At 34.6% G+C, this 19,451-nt stretch overlaps 1 protein-coding gene and 1 pseudogene across 1 annotated transcript; both read right to left on the bottom strand.

Moving 5' to 3' along the window:
• Positions 1–1,019: 1,019 nt before the first annotated feature.
• On the bottom strand, positions 1,020–2,376 carry LOC132165997 (protein SENSITIVE TO PROTON RHIZOTOXICITY 1 pseudogene; annotated as a pseudogene).
• A 15,433-nt stretch (positions 2,377–17,809) lies between these two features.
• On the bottom strand, positions 17,810–19,194 carry LOC132166112 (transcription factor MYB93-like). The gene is made up of 3 exons (XM_059576877.2): positions 19,062–19,194; positions 18,832–18,961; positions 17,810–18,590 (listed from the first exon to the last, which is right to left on the bottom strand). The coding sequence occupies exons 1-3, from the start codon at positions 19,192–19,194 to the stop codon at positions 17,858–17,860; spliced, it is 996 nt and encodes a 331-aa protein (XP_059432860.1). The 3' UTR covers positions 17,810–17,857.
• Positions 19,195–19,451: the final 257 nt, after the last annotated feature.

Below are 19,451 nucleotides of genomic sequence, written 5' to 3'. Positions count from 1 at the left end.
AAACATAAAAGTTTGGATTAATTTTCTAGTTACTTTATTCATAACATAATGGCCTTTAAATAGGCAAACTATTACAATATTTTCTAAGGCTAAGTCATCAAGACTCTTATATGGAATAAAATAAAGACAATATCAAATAAAAATAAACACAATAAAACATTCTACCGTATCATATGTTTTAATATATTCTAATATTAATAATTATTCCGCATAAAACTCTATTCTTGTAACAAAAAATTAATTGGAATGGGCAATGAGAAGAAAAACAAGCATGAGTGACCTTGTTGAATGTGCTCGTGAGAGAAAACTCCAATGTTTAATTTAGGATTTGCTTAGAAAAGAATAGAAGGAAATTAAAAAGGTTGTCTGATGAAAGAATGAAAAGTACCATGTGAATAAATCCTTCCCGTTCCTTTTATAACGTGTTTCTCATGCGATGGTCATTTTGAGGAAAAGGGTTTGGGAATAACCGATTTGATTTCTTATACCTCATTTCATTAGACGATTGCTCCTTAATTATGACCTTCTGTAAACGTTTTCTAAGATTGGTATGCCCATTGTCCGGGGCTTAATTGGGCCTGGTTTGCTTGTAGTGTTACTTATGAGACGAACCTTATTAGGTCACCATCATCAGAAAATTTGCATCTGTAGAATCATTGCAGGTTTTTTCATTCGATGAGATAAAATCAGCTATTAGGTTGTGGATGGACAATGGCATCTTCCAAATCTTATTGCTCAATATTTGTATTAAGGATTAGGATGGGGCTTCGGAGAAGAGAACCTACGGAGTCAGAGGAGAGACGGGGACCAAATTCTATGGCAATCCTAGTACTCTTTTCCAGCATCCATGCCAACATTGTTGGGGATGTTCATAGCCCAGCATGTTTCCCATCACCCAAACAGGGGCTGGGGAAACAGAGGATCTTGATTCAACCCAAATTCACTTTCTGAGATAATAATTTTGCTCCAATTTTCCAACATAGGGGATTAAAAATAATCATAACAAAACTTTTACCTAATTATCCAACACAAAAACTTTATTGCAACTCAAAATGGGAAAAATAATTTTATTAGAAGTAACAACAACAGAGACGAACTCCATAAATATCTCATCACAAAATCTACACAGCACCAAGGCACAGAAAATATCAAGATATAATAATACCTACCGTCACCCAAAATCAATAACCATCAAATCCGATCGGCGAAGCCAACACATCATGAAAAGCATAGCTCTCGATCGAACCAAACCCATCAAATATCCCATCGAAGAACCCGTTATCCGAAGAACTCGCCGCCTCTAACTCAACCCCCTTCCCAACACCCACGTCCTCGTCATCGTCCTCCACCTCCATCGCCACCGGCGCCGGAGGGTCCGTGGGCCTCTCGTCCTCGTCCCCGACTGCCGGCATGTGGCCCTCGAACAACGCCATGTGCCCAAACAGCTTGTCCTTGCGCGAGAAGCTCGTGCCGCACGTGCACCGCCACCTGGCCTCCCCGCAGTGCTTCAGGTGGTTCTTCAGGTCCGCCACCACCGAGAAGCTCTTCTTGTTGCACCGATTGCACGAGTACATCTTCGGGCAGTGGCTCCGCTTGAAGTGGTTCTTCACGCAGACCACCGACTTCAACGGCCTGAACTTCTTGTGCTGCCGGTTTCTGTTACAACCGTCGTACGGGCACGAGAATTTGGTCTTGCGGCTCGCCTCGCCGCACATCCGGTCCGGCTTGGCCAACGCTTCGGGGGTCTTGTACTGGTTCCCGTGCGCTCTCATGTGCATCCTCAGATTCGCATCGCGCTTGAACCCTTTCCCACATATGTCACAGAAGTGAATGTGCTCGGCGAGTAATTCCACCGCGTCGAGCTCCACAATCTCCGAATCGTCCAACTCGGCGACCAAATTCTCGGTTTTCAATTCCTCGTCCAGAGACTCGACCTTCAACAAACCCGAGGAATCCGCCGGGACTCTCAGATGGGCCGTTGGGATGGATGGTGCGGATTCGGTGCGTTGCGTGCAGGCGAGGAGGGCGGCGCCGTTGACGATGATCTGGTGGATGGCGGACACGATCTCTGACGAGACCACGTCCATCTGATCCTGGCTCACCAGCTGGTTGCGGTTGACCGAGTCCGATAGGAAGTGCTGCAGGCCATCCATCCTCTTTCGTACCAAGGAGAGGTTCACGAGCGGGACGCGTGGGTCCGAGACCCCGACCCGAGCCTGGCCGGAGGAATTTTCCGCCGGAATCTGAACAGATTCGCCGCTATTGAACATCTTTTTTCTCGATTTGTACCAGGGTAGCGAAAATGAGAGATATAGAGAGAGGGTTACAGTGCGGTGGACCGGAAATAGATCAACTTGCGTGCATTGACTTTATTAGACTTGGAAATTGGAAATACTCCAAATGGTGTGCCAAGTAGACAAAACCACCATGTGTGAGACACGGTGGCTCCATGATTAGCTAATCCTAACCGTTCAAATCGCTGGTTTCTACATCACACAGCTGCTGTGGGCCATGAGAGTGAAATGCATCAATGGCCATTTTGTTCATAATGAAATCGTGGGTCCCACTTAATCCTCCTTTTATATTGCTCCAATGGGAAAAGTGAAATGAAGATTTACCATCATGTGTATCAATTAATTATTTATTTAAGGGAGTGTTTTTCTCCTCTTTTTTTTTTTTTTCCCGTAAATATTATTTTTTAAAAATTATTTAAAAAAAGATAAAGATTAATTTTTTTATTTATTTAATGAGTAGGATTTATTGTTTTATCAATGTACATAATTTATTGAAAACAAAAAATAAAATACAAAAATTTACATGTCAATTTGTCTGGAAACGTGATATAAAAGTATTTCACGCCTAATAAAATAGAGGTCACTAATTCGAATCTTTCTCTCTCCTCTTGTGTGAACATATTAAAAAATTAAAAAAATTAAAATTAAAAGTAAAAAATAAAATTATTTATTAATACCTTTAATTTTTTTACTAAAAGACATTATCAAATGAACGGGTCAAAAGTTGCCTCATATCACCCTTTGGGGGAATCTTAGAGTTGTTTTTTGAAATTGACTTAGTAAGTGATAATGTTTTTTTTTTTTTTTTTAATATTATTGATCAAGTTTCGAATCTTTTGACTAATTTAATTGCGGTCTTTTACGCGTTAAGGTAATATAACTTTATAATTAATTGTATATATAAATAATAGATTTTTTATTATTAAAAAAAAAAAAAAACACGTAAAGCTGAAATACGACGATGAGTTGAAAGAAAGTAAGAAGCAAAAGACGCAGTTATCAGTGATTCAGCGTGGTCTTTGCTCCACACATAATGCTGTCTGTGTGAGCCATGAAATTAGGGAGAGGAAGTGAGGAACCAATCGTCACACGACGAGTCATCACGCTCAACCAATCATAAATCTTTTTCTTTATTATATCGAGGTTAGTGGAAGATAGTGGACCCGACATTTTCTTGACGCTTTGTTAATGTATGATTATAATTTATAAACAACCAAGTATTTTAATTTATTTATTTTTTCTTATTATTATTTTCAGCAGAGCAATGGCAGAATGGGCCAAGAAGTCTCCGGCTGCTTCCACGATGGTTCTGCTGCATCTATAAAGTGAGTTTTTCTTTTGGGTGGCAAATTGTCATTTGGGTGGTGTTAAGCGGAGGCTATATAGAATTTGGTTTTGTATTCAATTTGATTCGCATTTGACTCGGTTTAACCTATGGTATCGGTCCAAGCCTCCATGGAAGGAAATTTTTTTTGTTTTCTCTTTTTTCTTTTTGGGGGGATATTTAGTGTTTTGACTCAATTGGAAGTCATATTTATAGTCGCTTCTTATTAGGGTTTGTAGGAATGTATTAGGGAATATCTTCAATTCAGTGAAGGCGTAAAAGCCCCATGTTCTGCCAACCATTAATTGAGTGACACATCATCTTATAGCAAGTTAAAAAAATTCTATTGAATACACCTAATTAAAACAATCTAACCTCATCCTCACGACTGAGAACCAATTAATCGGTGGGACGGGTCACAACCAGACCCATGGGTCTGGCCGTTTCTCCGGCATCGGAGCTCATTTTTCTAGCCTTTAGAGTGATAAAACCCCTAAAGGATTCACTTTTCACCATTACGTTTTAGTTTTGAATTCAACAATGAATTTTGAGGCATTAGAAATGGGTTTTGAGGCAGACCATGACGGTTTCAAGCAGGTCATGACGGTTTCAGACGAGTTTTGAAGCGGGTCATGGCGAGACTCATGATTGGGGTGGCCGGCAAGACATACCATTAGAAATGGGTTTTGAGGCGGACCATGACGGTTTCAAGCAGGTCATGACGGTTTCAGACGAGTTTTGAAGCGGGTCATGGCGAGACTCATGATTGGGGTGGCCGACAAGACATACCAAATCTGGTTGGGGTGGCCGGCGAGATGAGTTGGCGTGGCCACCCCAGGCCATGGGGGTGGCCGATGAGCCATCCCAGATGGTCTGGCGTGGACCGCGCGGCCACCCTGTGGCCATCTCGGATGGCCTGGGGGTGGCCACGCCAGCCCATCTAGGGTAGCTGGCCGGCCACCCCATCTCCTCCTTGGCTTTTGCATGGGCTTGGTGAAGCTGGGCGGGGGCAGCGTCTCTGCAGGTGGTGGCGTCCTTCGAGCAACAGATGTGAAGCTTGAAAATTTTTTTTTGGTTGAGACAATTTTCTAAGCTTTTTTTTTTTTTTTTTTTTTTGTATATAATCTAGTGCAACCAAGTTTATTTTGTAAGTTGAGATAATCTGAGGTGGCATCATTTTAATGGAAGGCAGCATATAGCAGTACCTCTCAATGTATTACTGATGCTTCTTGTATTATTTCTCTTGAAAGTAGCAAAACATTGCTGAAGCTTGAAATTGTGTGAACATTTTTATATTTTGTGATTGTTTATTTTTTGCGTTATTAATTTTTGTGTCTCAGCAGTTCTAGAAAATATGATAGATTTCTTAACATTAAAGTATCGAGTATAAAATTATACATCTAAATGTTAATTTTGTGTCAAGTTTGTGCAGGTTTTAAATGTCGCGTGTTGAGATCAACTCATATTAAATTATGAGTAAATGACTATATAGATCAGTCTTAATATGATCCATTTAATTAATTAAAAAAAAAAAACATCAAATCTTAACACACTAAATTGATTGATTTGAATTTTTCACTAGTCCTGTATGACCTAATTTTTGGATTCAAATCTTGTAAAAGGCATTCGAAATTACAAAGAAGTAGAAGATTAGGAAGTGGGTCAAGGTGAGTGGCATTCTTTATTGGCTCAATCGAATGCATATATCGAGTAATATAATACATGTCTACTTATCAAGGGGTAGTGTATTAGTTATAGGCTCAATTATCGGTGCAATGTAGTAATATTTTATATAATCTCCTACTAAAAAAATATCAATAATTGTGGTTTTACAAGTCTTTGCGCATCCATTGAAGTGACAACCCACCACATTGTAAGTTTTTAAATTTTTTATTTTATTTTTAAAATTTTTTTATTTTATAATAAAGTCATTGACATCATAGCATTTTCTTTTTATCATTCATCTAAAATAAAAATAAAATAAAATAAAGGTCTCTGATTACGAAAGTTACTAACAAGCATGATTAGACATCATATTACTAGCATTTTTTTAAAAAAAAAAATAAAAAATAAAATTGGTATGAATTATCACACTTTTTAAAACATATTCTGTCCTGAGGGTCAAGGCGGCGAATGTATTCTTGATTTTATTTTATTTTCTAAGCAAACAATCGAAGGGATCCAATGGTGATAAGTTAATTACTTTATTAAGTTCCTTTCATTTTGGCCCGATATTATAATTCTTTTAAAAACTTACGTGGCAATCCACGTTTTATGAAAATAAGAGTCAATGGAATGTCATGTTGACGGTAATAATTTAAATTTTAGTAAATAATATAATAAGTATCACATGGACTATTAGAATAGTTGACTGTGTGCCAAGGTAACGACTAGAAGTATCGTTAGCTGCAAGAAGAGAAAAAATTAGTAAAAAAACTTGTCAGAGCAAGTAACAGAGAATAGTTGTATGGAAAGCAATATAAGGTTGAAAGCAAGATGACCAAAATCTCATTTTACTTTATGGTTGGCGCCTCTCTTTACAACGGATATTGCCATAACCGTACGACCCATCATGCGTATTGCCTCTTGTCAAGAATCATGCAGACGATTATTGGTGTAGATTATAAAGGAATTCAATGTAAAACCGTTTAAAAGTTTTTGAGTTGGTGATTGATGATCAAGTATTGGGCTCACATGCCCAACATAGACTATCATATTAATTTGGTAAAAAAAAATTATAATAAAAATTGTCATACATAAAATATACACGTGACTGCAGCACTATAAAACCTTAACCAATTAATAATTTGTCGGGTGTATAATGATTTAAAGACATAGGAGCATGCTTGCAACGGAAAATTAGTGAACGTGACAACCTTAGTTGTTGTAATTTGTTGTTTCATATGATTCATATCAAAGAGAAATCAACTTCTTCCTTTGAAGGGGGACAAGAGATGTACTTTCGATCCCTCCTTTAAGATTTCGGAGACTAATATAAAATAATGAAATAAAAAATAATCCCACTTTAAACAAATTGGGGGTATCGGGATCCCAGCAATGGAGAAAAATTGCTCATAAAAAATTTCTTTAATCTTGGCCATTTAATGTCATCTAAGGGGTATATAATATGCCACGTGTCCTATTAATAATAAATATAATAAAATAATGTTTTAAATTACAAAATAATATAAAACAAAATAATAGAATAAACTAATAAAAAATATGGGGTGGCCGGCTAAGCCATGGGGGTGGCTTCGAGGGCCGGTTGGGGCCATCCCCATGGCCACAGGGGGTGGTTCGGTCACTCCCTAAGGCCAAACCCATGAGACACGTGACTTGTTGTAGACCCTTTAATGACATTTTTTTTTTCCTAATTAAATGCGGAAAAAGGCTACAAGGAACACTCTTGAATGACATTGAATGACCAAGATTAAAGAAATTTTTTATGAGTCATTTTCCTCCCATTGTTGGGGATCCCGATCCGAGGCACTTTGCCCTTTTTTTTTTTTAAATAATAATAATAATAATAAATTAATAAAAAAGGATGACAACATTTTCATGAGTTGGCAAGCTGGACTGACATGACTAGCTCAATGACGAGCAAAGGCTGGCCTGACACGTCATTTTGCACACACTCCTTGACAAATAGAAAATGGATTCTTCCTAGAAAGCGAAAGATAAGGAGGGAATTCTCACAAACTGTTTGAGTTTTTGGCTCTTTCTCAAATAAGGATTTATATTTTTTTATTTCTTCAATTAAGAACTTTTTTATTAGATGAGTCATTTCCTTCAATTTTAAATCAAATGTTTGTTAACTGTCAATTTATACAGATTAGATCAATAAAAAAACAGATCACCTTTCGAAAATAATGGATTGGCTAAAGTAGTATAAAAAATAAAAAAAAAAAACAAAAATATAAAATCAGTCAGTATGATTTGTCTGATTTACAATTAGTTCTCTATGGTATAAAAATGATCTAAGAAGTCTATAAGATATGCCAAAAAAAATAATTTACTTTACAATCAAATTTTGTCTTCACTTACTTAACAAATTCCGATAGTGTGACAAGTTACAGCCAACAAAATTATGACACGTGTCATATTTTAAGTCAAATTTGCTCATTCGATTAGCTACAAGGCAGACAGGCCACCTCGAATGGCGTGAGCCACATGTGGTGAGACCCACACATACGATTTTTAGGGGAATTTGGTCGAAAGATCGGCTGGCGGCCACCTGATTAGGGGGACATAATTTGATTGTAGGAAGTAAATTATTTTTTTGGCATACCTTAGGGATTTTTAAGTTTATTTTGATACCACAATGAGCTAATTGTAAATCACCCATTTTGCATTTTTCCAAATATATATATATATATATATATATATATATATATAATAGATATTTTTTAATTTTTACATTAGTCCAATAGAAGATTTCTTTTTTCTTTTTCTTTTTTTTCTTTTTTTTTTTTTTTTTTAAAAAAAAAAAAAAAAGCCAAAGATATTTCAGGCCAAGTGATCAGTGCGGCAACGTAAGGGTTTTGTTTTTGGTTTGTTTTATTGTTGGCACTGACAACTTGGCAGATCGAGGTTCATGTTAAGAGGCCACAAGTTTGACCCAAGTGACTCTTCTATGTTCTTCTATAATTGAGCTCAAAGGTATTATTCATTGTACTTACTTAAATTCCTTTTGGCTTTTGCAGCATTATTGGTGTAAACTTCTCGTGGAATATTAATAATTGGACATACAAAAATACACTCGAACCATCTTTTTATTTATTTATTTATTTTGGCATGGAGTAAGATATGATATGAAAGTACGTAGGAAAAGTCAGTCTAGTCAGATATGCAATAATTAAGAAAACAGGACGATTACTGTATATATTATTGTCCTGATTTATATAAGAGAATCAATTAATAAATAAATATAATTGAATAGTAGGTGTTGGAGTTCTATCCGCAGAAGAAAATTAATACTAGAGACAAGGTGGTGATTGCATGCATGACGCATCTGAGAAAGAAAATGGTGGGTGGCAGCAGCCAGCAGCTACTCCAAAGAACATTTTCGTCCATACCTGCCATGAAAAGATTGCTCACTCAACCTCATCTGTGCTTTTGGAGAGCAATCTTCCCCTTTCAGAATAATGCTCTACTGCTTTAGTACAAATTGTATTAATATAATCAATCAAAGAAGATAGAGATGTGCTTTTCTTGCTTTTGAGCCAAAATTCAAAACAAAATCCTGGTTTCTGAATCTCAAAAGCATCTTTTTTCAATAACTAGCCCACCCCATTTGCAAAATCTGTATAAAAAATTCTTCTGCTGTCTCTCTTTCTCTGTCCTGTTCTTGCATAAACAGAACACTAATACTCTTGCTAGAACGTAATTCGTTTGTGCATAATACAATTAAACATCAAATCGAATGTGGGCTTTATTGTGTTATGGAGGCTAATTTGTTGTGACATGACATGTTAGATTATTTCAATTAAATAAAGTTTTCCCCTCTTTTTTCTTAAATTTTCAACTTGCTCTCTATTTGTGTATTTCACTTTGTCCCACGTTGAATAAGAACTTTTGATGCTTTATAAGAGATTGTCTTTTACTAAGTTAAATTGGCCTTTGGGTAGATACATGCTCGCGGTGTCACCCAGTACAAATTGTCCTCCAATTACTCATTCTAGACATTTGCCTGCAGAACATGTAGAGGCATCAGATCAACTAAAATTTGTAACTAAAATATGTTACATTCTTGTTCACAGCAAGCGATGGGGATATAAAGTCTGACTTTGTTTGAGATGTGGCAAAAGACATGGTTTTCCAGTCCAAAATGACAGCTAATTTCATGTTTCAGTCCACTTAAAGGACTACTGGACAGCTAGGGAGAGAAATCTGGTCTTGTTTATGCTGATTAAGGTTTGTAATAATCTCATTGCTAATATGAAGGATCATTATCAAAACAATCTACAGGAGACATTTTTGGGGGAATGTTTTGGGTGACACCATGATGTGGTAATCGGTTTTCTGCAGAAAGAATCCATGAAATCACATAACAAGATATGTAAACAGAGAAATCAAAAACTTCTACCAAAAGGCTGCAATTCACATATGTTTTTAGCTAATTAGGCTTGCTCTGTAGCAAAAAATTACCAAAAAGACAGCTACATCTGGCTCTCCAAATTAGCTTGACTTTTTGTTTAGTGTTGTAGGACCTAGGAATCACCTAAAGTTCACGACATAGAAAGGGCCCGAATAGACTTACCTCCAATTCAACCGACCTAGAGCCATGACTCTAAAAAAACTCTAGAATGCTTTGCATGCTTTTATATAAGGCATAAGGTGCAGAATTTTAATGCTCTACACACTATTACTAATACTCTCTTTACCAGAGAGTTTTCACTTTTGCTCTTTATTGACTTGAGTGTTGAAATCCCTTCGGTCCTTTAGGGCCAGGGGGTTTCGGACATTTTTTACCTCTTTTACAGATAGAGCTCCTTTCTGAAAGACGGCTTGAGGTCATTGTTAGTTCTATACTCCAACAAGTGCCACAATTTAGTTGAATAATGTGACACTCAACAAGCCAAGAAAAAAAAAAAAAGATTTTTTTATTTATTTTTTTTTTTTTATTTCTCATCTTTCTCTCCTCTCAAATGGATTCGAAGTGCTTTTATAAAGAAATAGACTAGAGAAAGATTTAAAGTGTGAGATATGGGGTGATTTTGAAAAGTTGGGTTTTTAGCTTTATTTTGTTTTTCTTTTTTAAACAATATAGGCTAGTATTTTTCCTGTATACTGTATATTGTGGTGCAATCTGCATATGTGTTTCAATAAACCAATTTCAATTATGCTTTTATTTGTCTAGTCTATCAAATTTTTTGTCTCTTAGAACTTCTTCGTCTGCTCTTAACTTTAGGTATACATTTTATTGATTTAGTGGCTTTTTGGTGCTCTTGTATAGAGAAAAGCACCAACTTCCATAGACCTTTGGCTCTGTAGCTTGTTTCTGACAGACAAACTGCTTTGTTAGTTAATGACAATGTTGTCGGTTTTGTGCTAGATAAAGGTGCATACATATAGATTAGATGAAATAACCATTATACAGCATAGTTGAGATTGAAGTGCTTTTTACTGGATTCTTCACAATAATATACGGCTACATTATTTTCTTCCTGTTCTGCATAAATGTGGCGTCTCACGTCGTCTGAGTATGAGATAAGGATGTGTTTATATGTATACTCGCAGCTTTCTTGATACAATGCATTTTAAAGCCACGATGGCCATAAACATATCAGAACTACCTTGAGTATAAGCCCCGAACTTATTTTGGGGACTTTTACTGTCTATGGGTCTATATTATGGCCCCCACTCTTGGAACCATAGCTAGCTGCTTCTATGATTTACAATCTCCTCTGCTTTCCAATCCAGAAACTTTTGACTAGGACAGTTCTAAAAGTGTTATTCTTTTTGAAGTTGATGAGGGCATATATACTTTTCACTCAGTTAATCAGGCCGTATGGATAAAGCTTTGAGTGAATATCTTTTAAGGTGTTTGATGAGAAAGGTTGTTCCTTTTCCATTGTTTCTGTTTTTTTTTTTCACCTTAATTATTTTTATCCGATTGAGATAGAATTGTTAGATAGTCTATACACTAAGAACATCTTGTCTTGTCAAAGCAAAAACTGATTGAAAGCCACAACCCACTGAGTTAAACAAGAGTTAAACTGTGTACTTGTTTAATTGAAAGGTCTTCCAAGATTAATTGTAAACTGATAGAGTTCTACTACAACACACCAAGAAGGTTCACGTGCAATAGAGTCCAAGGGCAAGTGGAAGTCTTAGCTAGTCATTCTAGAAGCCTAGTCCTACTACAACACACCTTTCCTTCTTTCTTTTGTATTAGTCTTCTAGTTATTAAGTCCTATGCAAGTCTATGTTATTTTGTTTTACTAGATCACCTCTAAGTAGTATTCTTTTAGTATAAATAGGGGATAGTAGCTGTAGTTTAAATTCAATTGAGAATTATTAAGCTAAAGCTTATTTGTGGTTTATCTCCAGTCCCGATTGGAGTATTTGTGGTCTCTCCTACCCGAAAGGAGCTATTATATCTAGCATACTGTCATTTTGGTGCATGATGTTCCAAGACTTGCCACATAAATGAGATAAGTGGAGCTTTTAAAGACAAAGATATAGACATTTCAGATCAGATGAGAGAAGTTGAGCTTTTAGAATTGATTTTGGAACAAAGAAAACAAATGGTTAACATGATCACAACTTTCCCGTTTTTCTCCACAAATAAATTAAAAGAAAGTATGACGAGAAATCAAAGCAAGCGGCGGGCAACAGGGCAGGTCCATCAAGTAAGCATCAGATGTCAACAAAGGTCCATCGATCCAATGATCCAAGTTTTGATTTGATTCCATTATTATCCTGAGCATTATTAGACGGGTTTTGATCCAATTATTAAATACTTAGTCAACAATAAAAAATTAATTATTTGACTATTAAAGGATGAATTATAATTAAAATAATGAAAAAGTTAGTGGATAAGTTCAAGAGAAAATGAAGATATAAAACAATAAATTATCCAAAAGACTATCTTTTTTCTTCTTTTTTTTATCGATTATTTACTTTCTCTCTTTAATCTCTTTATACGTCTACTTATAAGGTAATATAATTAAAAATATAATACCTAAAAAATTATTTTTATTAATAAAGAAAAGCATGGAATCAATTCTTTGATTTCTCTGCTCAGATATGTGACAAGTTTCAACAAAGAGATCGTCCAGGTGGAAGTGGGCTTTGGTTTTGGGTCATCGGGGGACAAAAATAAATGGGCGGCCCAATTTTGCAGCGCATGTCCAACCGGGTAGGAGGAAAATTTTAATTAAAGAAATATCTCAAAATTTTGGCACTTAGGAAATAATAAATATTCAAAAATATAACCCCTATAAAAAAATAAGACAGGTAGGAAAATACAAATATTAAAAAAATATGATTGTTGGAGAAATAATAAAGAAATCGTTAAACAAATGAATATTTAAATTGAATAGTGAAAATGGATAACTAAAATATTGAAGCTCATGGGAGTGCTTGGAAAAAATGGATAGCTAAAATAATAATAATAATAATAATAAATGTGATTTTTTAGCTATTTTAGTTAGTAAATTTGGTGAGATCACTGTGAATGCGCTTAGGCGAAATTTTTTTTGAGACAAGATGTTTTAATGTTTTTACCATATCCTTTTTCGGTTTTTTTTTTTTTTTGACATATCCGCACAAGGAGAAAGAAATGAGAGAGAAAAATTAGTTCTAATAACCTCTGCTTCATGAGGCGTGCTTTCTAGCCAATCGAACTACCCTTGAAGACATCCGTTCACATTTCTAGATAGCTTGCATGCATGGTTGAAGTTAAGGAAATATTTGTTGCATAGTTCTTGTATACATGGCCCATACAAACCTGCTACTTGTACCAATAATTTTGAAATAAAATTAACAGGAAGGAACTAATTAGAATTATATCAGATATTAAAACTGCAATGAAAGATGTGTAAATATTTTTTTTAATATATATATATATATATATATATACCTTGAATTCAAACTCTAAACATATTTTCACTTTCTTAATTCTATCACCTAATCTGTGCTCTCCTCACGCCTAGTCTGTAGTCCATCTATTCATGACAAGGAATCTTTAATGTATATTTGAATTTCATTATTTTACTTCAAACAATGAGAAGAGAGACTTCAAACAAATTAAAATCAAATAATAGTGATGGAAACAAGGCCATATATATAACATAAGCCTTTTGGATTTGTCTTAGAAGACTTAAAAAAATACATTTAATACATAAAAGTCGTGTCAAATAAAAAATTAATTCGTTTAGTAAAAAAGTTAGAAAGTAATTTTTTGACATTTTGCTTTAAGAAATTTAAAATCACACTTTTAAAAAAAGCTTAAAAATTATTTTTTTTCTCCTAAAAAACTATTTCTAAGTTTAAAAGTTTATATTTTCTAACGAAATCCTAAACAGACACCAAGTCTAATGGGAATTCGAATTCTCTTCATTTACCGGTTCGTTACTTTAAAAATGGTAAAATTGTTATTTCACTTTTTTTAAGACAATTTTATTCATATAAAATAAGTAATCGCTCCTTTCCATTTCAAATGAAATGGACAGGATCCTTCTCCGTCGAATCTGATGGTGTCTTAGCACATAAGTCTATCAATACTAAATTAAACTGCAGGCACCTTTTAGATGTTAATTATGATGGAAATACAATGATAATGGAAACTTTGGTCATCATCCAACCAAAGAGAAAGAGAGAGAGAGGGGGATTAGGTGGTAAACATTTGGGCTCTATTTTATGACTTGTTAACAAGTTTTTCATTGTAGGATTAGTTTTTCCTTTGCTTTGACAAATGACAAGCATGACCCTTTTGACTTTAATCATCATGTAATTCCACTATTTTCCACAACAGCTCGAAATATAGCTTACTCACAATTGGACTTAATTGATCCCTCCAGCACCATTAGATTTTTGATTTATGTGACACGGCACCCCCATCTTCTACCCTTTGCAGAAATTAATAACCTTAATTACTGATATTAATGGGAAGTAATTTCAGTCAATCCCTTGTTAGAAAAGTAAGCAATTGCACCTACTCACTCAGGAAATAGTGCATTGTGTCAAAGTTCTTGCGTGAGAACATTATTCTACCGGCCTATAGAGATTACTATTAATTAATTAATAATAAATTAACAATACTATTTAATTCATTCATTCTTGTCATTATCGATATCTTAAATTAATTAATTAACCTTGCTTTCTTTCATAAAATTTGATTAATTAACTATCCCATCTATGACAATGATAATTTACTGACTTTCAAGCCTTAAAACTTCCCCCTTTTGGTGTAATAACAGGACTTCAAAGATCTTCCCAACTCCCGTTTTCTTATTCAAAAAGAGATTAACACTTCTTTACATTTTGTCGTTCATCTTGCGTATATCTCCGTTATACAAATAAGTATTTCTCATTGGAAAAACATATTATTACAAGAGTAAACACAAATCTCTCTCTCTCTCTCTCTCTCTCTCTCTCTATATATATATATATATATATATATATAATGGCATCAAGTCATACTAAATCTGTCACAAACCTAACTTTGATATTGGGAAGCCAGGTTTTTTAATTTGATCCAGCCCGTTTAGTTCCCATCCCTACGTCACCACCTACTAGTTGATTTCATGGGATCCTTGATACAATTAATTTTTAACCAAGCCAAATTAGATTAAATGCAATTTGGAATATATATATATATATATATATATATATATACACTAATTTAAGGTGTGTCACACGCGCAGCGCCGGCTCCATGGATATGGGCCATAATTATGAGAGTCTATTTTATATATAAATTACTAATATTAACTTTAGTTTATATTTTTTTATTATTTAAAAATTGTTTTTCTCACTTTTTTTATTCCAAATGACATGTAGAATTATCTCTTCTGTGAGACATTTAGCCTCAACGGATGACATATTTTTGTTGAGGGAACTTAGCCGACATGCATGTTAGTTTTAAGTTTAGTGAAATTACCAATTTAGACATTTAGTGTGCTATATATTATTGTTACTTTCTAATTTTCTCTTTCTTTCCCTCCCTCTAAAGTCTTAATATCTTAATTAGGATTCAATTTTTTTTTTTTTTTGTAACTATTTACTACCATAATTGGGGACTTAACTAAAGAGTATTAACTAACCTCTTTGCCATAAATGGGGCCTTAAAGTGTTTTTTTTTTTTTTTTTTTAATAAAAAAGAAACTTAGTTATATTATTGCTATTGAGGCCTTAAGCGACCGCCTAATTCGCCTAGGCAATAAATCACGTCCTACACACGCGTAAGTGCATTGTCCGAGGCACATGGATCTTTACTTATAATTGCATATTGAAGTGTAAATGAAATTTGATCATATGTGTTCAAAATTTTTATATTAAGGAAAATGTCCTATTCATTTGAAAAATTAAAAATTAAAAAAAAAATTGCAAATATTTTATCTACCTTCCATCTATATTATGTTAATTGTTACTTTTTTTAATAGATCGAGTTATTATTACTTCTTATTCCTTTTCTATTAGCGTCAAAATAGAAAGTCCAAACATGATATCCAAGTAGAAGTTTGAGTTTGAACCTTGTTTTCATTATTAACCTTTCTTAATTTCTTAGTTCAAGTGTTATTAAGTGTATTACTGTTTTTATTACAAATCTCTTGCAAACTGAATGGCAGTCTGCACGCCACTAACCATATATTCTAATTAATCTCTAAACAATTAAATTTATCTGTCAAATTGTGTCACTTATGGCATGTTTTGTACGCAAACTAGATCCCTTGAGTGCTATTCTTTTGTTTGGTTGTGCATACCATTCTTAAGAATAAGTATTCCCATGAAAATTTTTCTTATGAAGAGAAACACCTTTTCTTTTAAAAAAAAAAAAAAAAGAGAGAAGAATAACTATTTCTTGAGGAATTCAATGTGTTTTTCAAAAAAAAAAAAAAAAAAAAAAAAACGTATAACATTTTGTATATAGGTGGTCGATCACCCTAGCAGAACCATGAGGTCCCCTTATGACTTGAGGGTAGTCTTGGCCACCCCAAGTGTCACCAGGGTGGCCACACAACCCCTGAAGCTCCTCAAGGTCTACCACCAAGGGAAGAAATTAGAGAGTAGCCGGTAAGGGCCATGAACCCTTCCTCGATCTTTTTAGTTACAAATTTATATATAAATATATAGTTACAATGATTATGTATGTATATATGGTTAAATATTTATCTATAGCTAAAAAAGTTTTCTTAAAATACTTATATATAGTCAAGTGTGTGCATATATATATATATATATATATATATATACACATATAGATTTGTCTAAAAATGAAGTTTGACTAGACTGTGGTTGCCCCGACATTTTCCATGGTTTCGTGTTGTATATATTTAGTTTGTTATCCCGTTCTCTTCAATGGGGTTGGACGTGGCCTCATTTGGTCCAAAAATGATAATGATTGTGTAGAATACGCATGCAGAAATAATAGGGTCATAAAGTGCAGAGCTGTTAGCACCACAATCCCTCCACTATCTCTTTCATCAACTCACAAAATTCTGAAACACTTGTGTTTTCTTCCTAACTACTTTGGTCCCCCTTATAATTGTGAATCCTTCGACGTCACTTTTTTGACGTTATTGCATGCCTTGGTCAACTCTCTCTCTCTCTCTCTATTATAGAAGAAGAAGAAGAAGAAAGTGAAATAGACCTTGAAGCCCTCTTCCACGAGATTGGTTGGCTCATGGCTGCCCCAGAATATTATAAATGGATTCTAATATTAAATAATTAAGCTTACATTACAATAAACATAAAAAGCTTAATTTTTCCGTGTGAACATCAAGACTTGAAGGAAAACATAAAGTTTTGTTTTCTTTAATGTTTTTTTGAGAGCATTTTTTATTTTTTGTTTGAAAAAAATGTATTTATGTGACATGAAAGTCAAATTACCTAGTTTTTAAAATTTTGTGAGTGTTTTAAGTTATTTGTTAATATTTTTGTTTTGAAAGGAGGACCAAGAGAGAGCTAACAAAAAAAAAAAAAAAAGGGTTATCAAACCATCTCATTTTTGGTGTTTTATCATCTTATTTTCTGTAATAATCTTACCGCATTTATCAATTTGAAATATTATACGTTTTTATTATTATTTTTTTTATAAATTGACATGACAATTCACGTGATATTTATAACATAAGCACAATCAAATTTAACTGTTAAGTGAATAATAAGGTGTGATATAAAATTCAAAAGAAGAGAAAAAGAAAGTGATAATGCATTGTGTTAATGCACATGCATGCCCTTCTTTTTTCTTTTTTCATATCCACTCTTTTGTTTCTCTTTCTTCTTTTTCTTTGTCGAGCTAGTCATACCCTAGTTGGTCTTTGAGCGATCAAATTGCCACCTAATTTTGCTCAAGCATAATGTCATTTCATCTCAAGTACATCCTTTTGAGTACGACATTCTACGGATCAAGTACTTCTAGAACCAGGCTGTTCATGAGAAAGCTTATGCATAAAAGGAAGAGTACTGTATAAATATAGAGAGAGAGATCATATGCTTATATCGAACTAATAATACACAGAGAGTAAAGTGTTGGTGCAACTGCAAATTAAACGTTTCACACACATCTAAAACTAAGAAATCTCATTATCAAACAAAGGGTACTCAAGGAGAAGCTCAGGCCAAGCGAAAGGAGCCACTCCTCCATAGCTTGAAGTACTGCATGCATCGCCTAAATTGCTCATGGGTGGAGCCACAGAAGGAGATGGAGTGCTTGAAGATGAAGCAAGCCATTGAGAATTATTGGGAGAGCTTAATTCCCCTTGGTTAAACCCTGTCAACTCATGAGGTGGAGCTTGAACAATAATATTATTATCATTCTTTAATGGTGATTGCAAGTCAGGCAAATGAAGGAAAGGAATTGAATCATCATGGAGTATTGGTTGAAGGGTGGAAGTTCCAAGACCAAAGTCTTGATCTTTCATTGAAGAAAGTGAGCTCAAAAGGTTATAAATAGTACTAGTCTCTGAAGACATGTCATGAGAGAAAGTAGTACTATTTAAGTTGCTTGTGGAAGAAGGTAGAGGAGGGTGGAGGAGAGTTTGAAGGTATTGAAGCGTAGCCATTTGAGCAGCCTCTGCAGCTTGAAGCCTCACAGCCTGTTCTTCCCATGAGTGGTGCTCCATAAGCTCTTTCAAATTAGCCAGGGCTATAAGGTGAGGCAAGCTTGAGAAGATGTCGGTTCGAGGCCTGTGAGTCATGGGATCAAAACCCATCTGAATAAGCTTTTTCTTCAAATGGGTGTTCCAGAAATTCTTGATTTCATTGTCCGTCCGACCAGGCAGGTGGCCTGCGATTGCCGACCATCTGCAGAGGAAAAAATTAAAAAAGAGAGGTTGTTAGAATATATTCTGATATTCACTAGTTGATCTATATTTCCTTATATATATATATATATATATATATATATATATATATATATATATATATATATATATATTGACAAAAGATATCATTCATAAAATATATATATATATATATATATATATATATATATATATATATATATATTCCAATTATAAAGCAAATGGATATTGGTGAAAATTACTTGTTGCCAAGAACGGCATGGAGATTCAGAATTGTTTGTTCTTCTTCTTGGGAAAATTTCCCTCTCTTGATGTCAGGCCTTAAGTAGTTGGTCCATCTTAATCTGCAGCTCTTCCCACATCTGTTGAGCCCTGTAAAAAGCACAAAGAAGACTCAATTGAGAGATCAGAGAGAGAGATAGAGAGAAGAGAGAGTTGGGAGAGGTGTACTCATGGATATATATCTCCATACCTGCAAGTTTGGGAAGGGCTCTCCAGCTTCCATGTCCATGTTTTTGGATATATTTGACAAGCTTTTGATCTTCTTCAGGTGTCCAAGGGCCTTTCTTGAGGCCACTGTCGTCATTAGAAGGAGGCCTTCCCATTTTGACTTTCTATGATCTTCTTCTTTTTGCCGTCCTTAAATCCAACCTTGATCTTAAGATTGGATTGCCTTCCTTAAATCCAACCTAAAACTCCCCAGCTTTCTATTCCATATATATACACACTCTTTGCTCTTGTTCCCAGGCCATACTTAATGAAGGCGGCTGACGTGCTTGCTTCCCATTTGCTAAAAAACAACCATATAGATATACCCTTTCTTCTTCCTGCAATGACACTTGTATCCTGCCTTTTCTATCCA

The sequence above is a fragment of the Corylus avellana genome, chromosome 11 (genome assembly GCF_965113065.1).
Source record: "Corylus avellana chromosome 11, dhCorAvel1.hap1.2, whole genome shotgun sequence".
Classification (NCBI taxonomy): domain Eukaryota; kingdom Viridiplantae; phylum Streptophyta; class Magnoliopsida; order Fagales; family Betulaceae; genus Corylus; species Corylus avellana.
The sequence above is the reverse complement of the archived record's forward strand: the minus strand, read 5'-3'. Positions and strand labels throughout refer to the sequence as shown.

Excerpts from the sequence above, each read along its gene's own strand:
- LOC132166112 (XM_059576877.2), bottom strand. The coding sequence starts at position 19,194 with ATGGGAAGGCCTCCTTCTAATGACGACAGTGGCCTCAAGAAAGGCCCT. Across the intron at positions 18,962-19,061 it reads AGCCCTTCCCAAACTTGCAG|GGCTCAACAGATGTGGGAAG; the intron begins GTATGGAGATAT and ends TGCTTTTTACAG. Across the intron at positions 18,591-18,831 it reads CATGCCGTTCTTGGCAACAA|ATGGTCGGCAATCGCAGGCC; the intron begins GTAATTTTCACC and ends TTTCCTCTGCAG.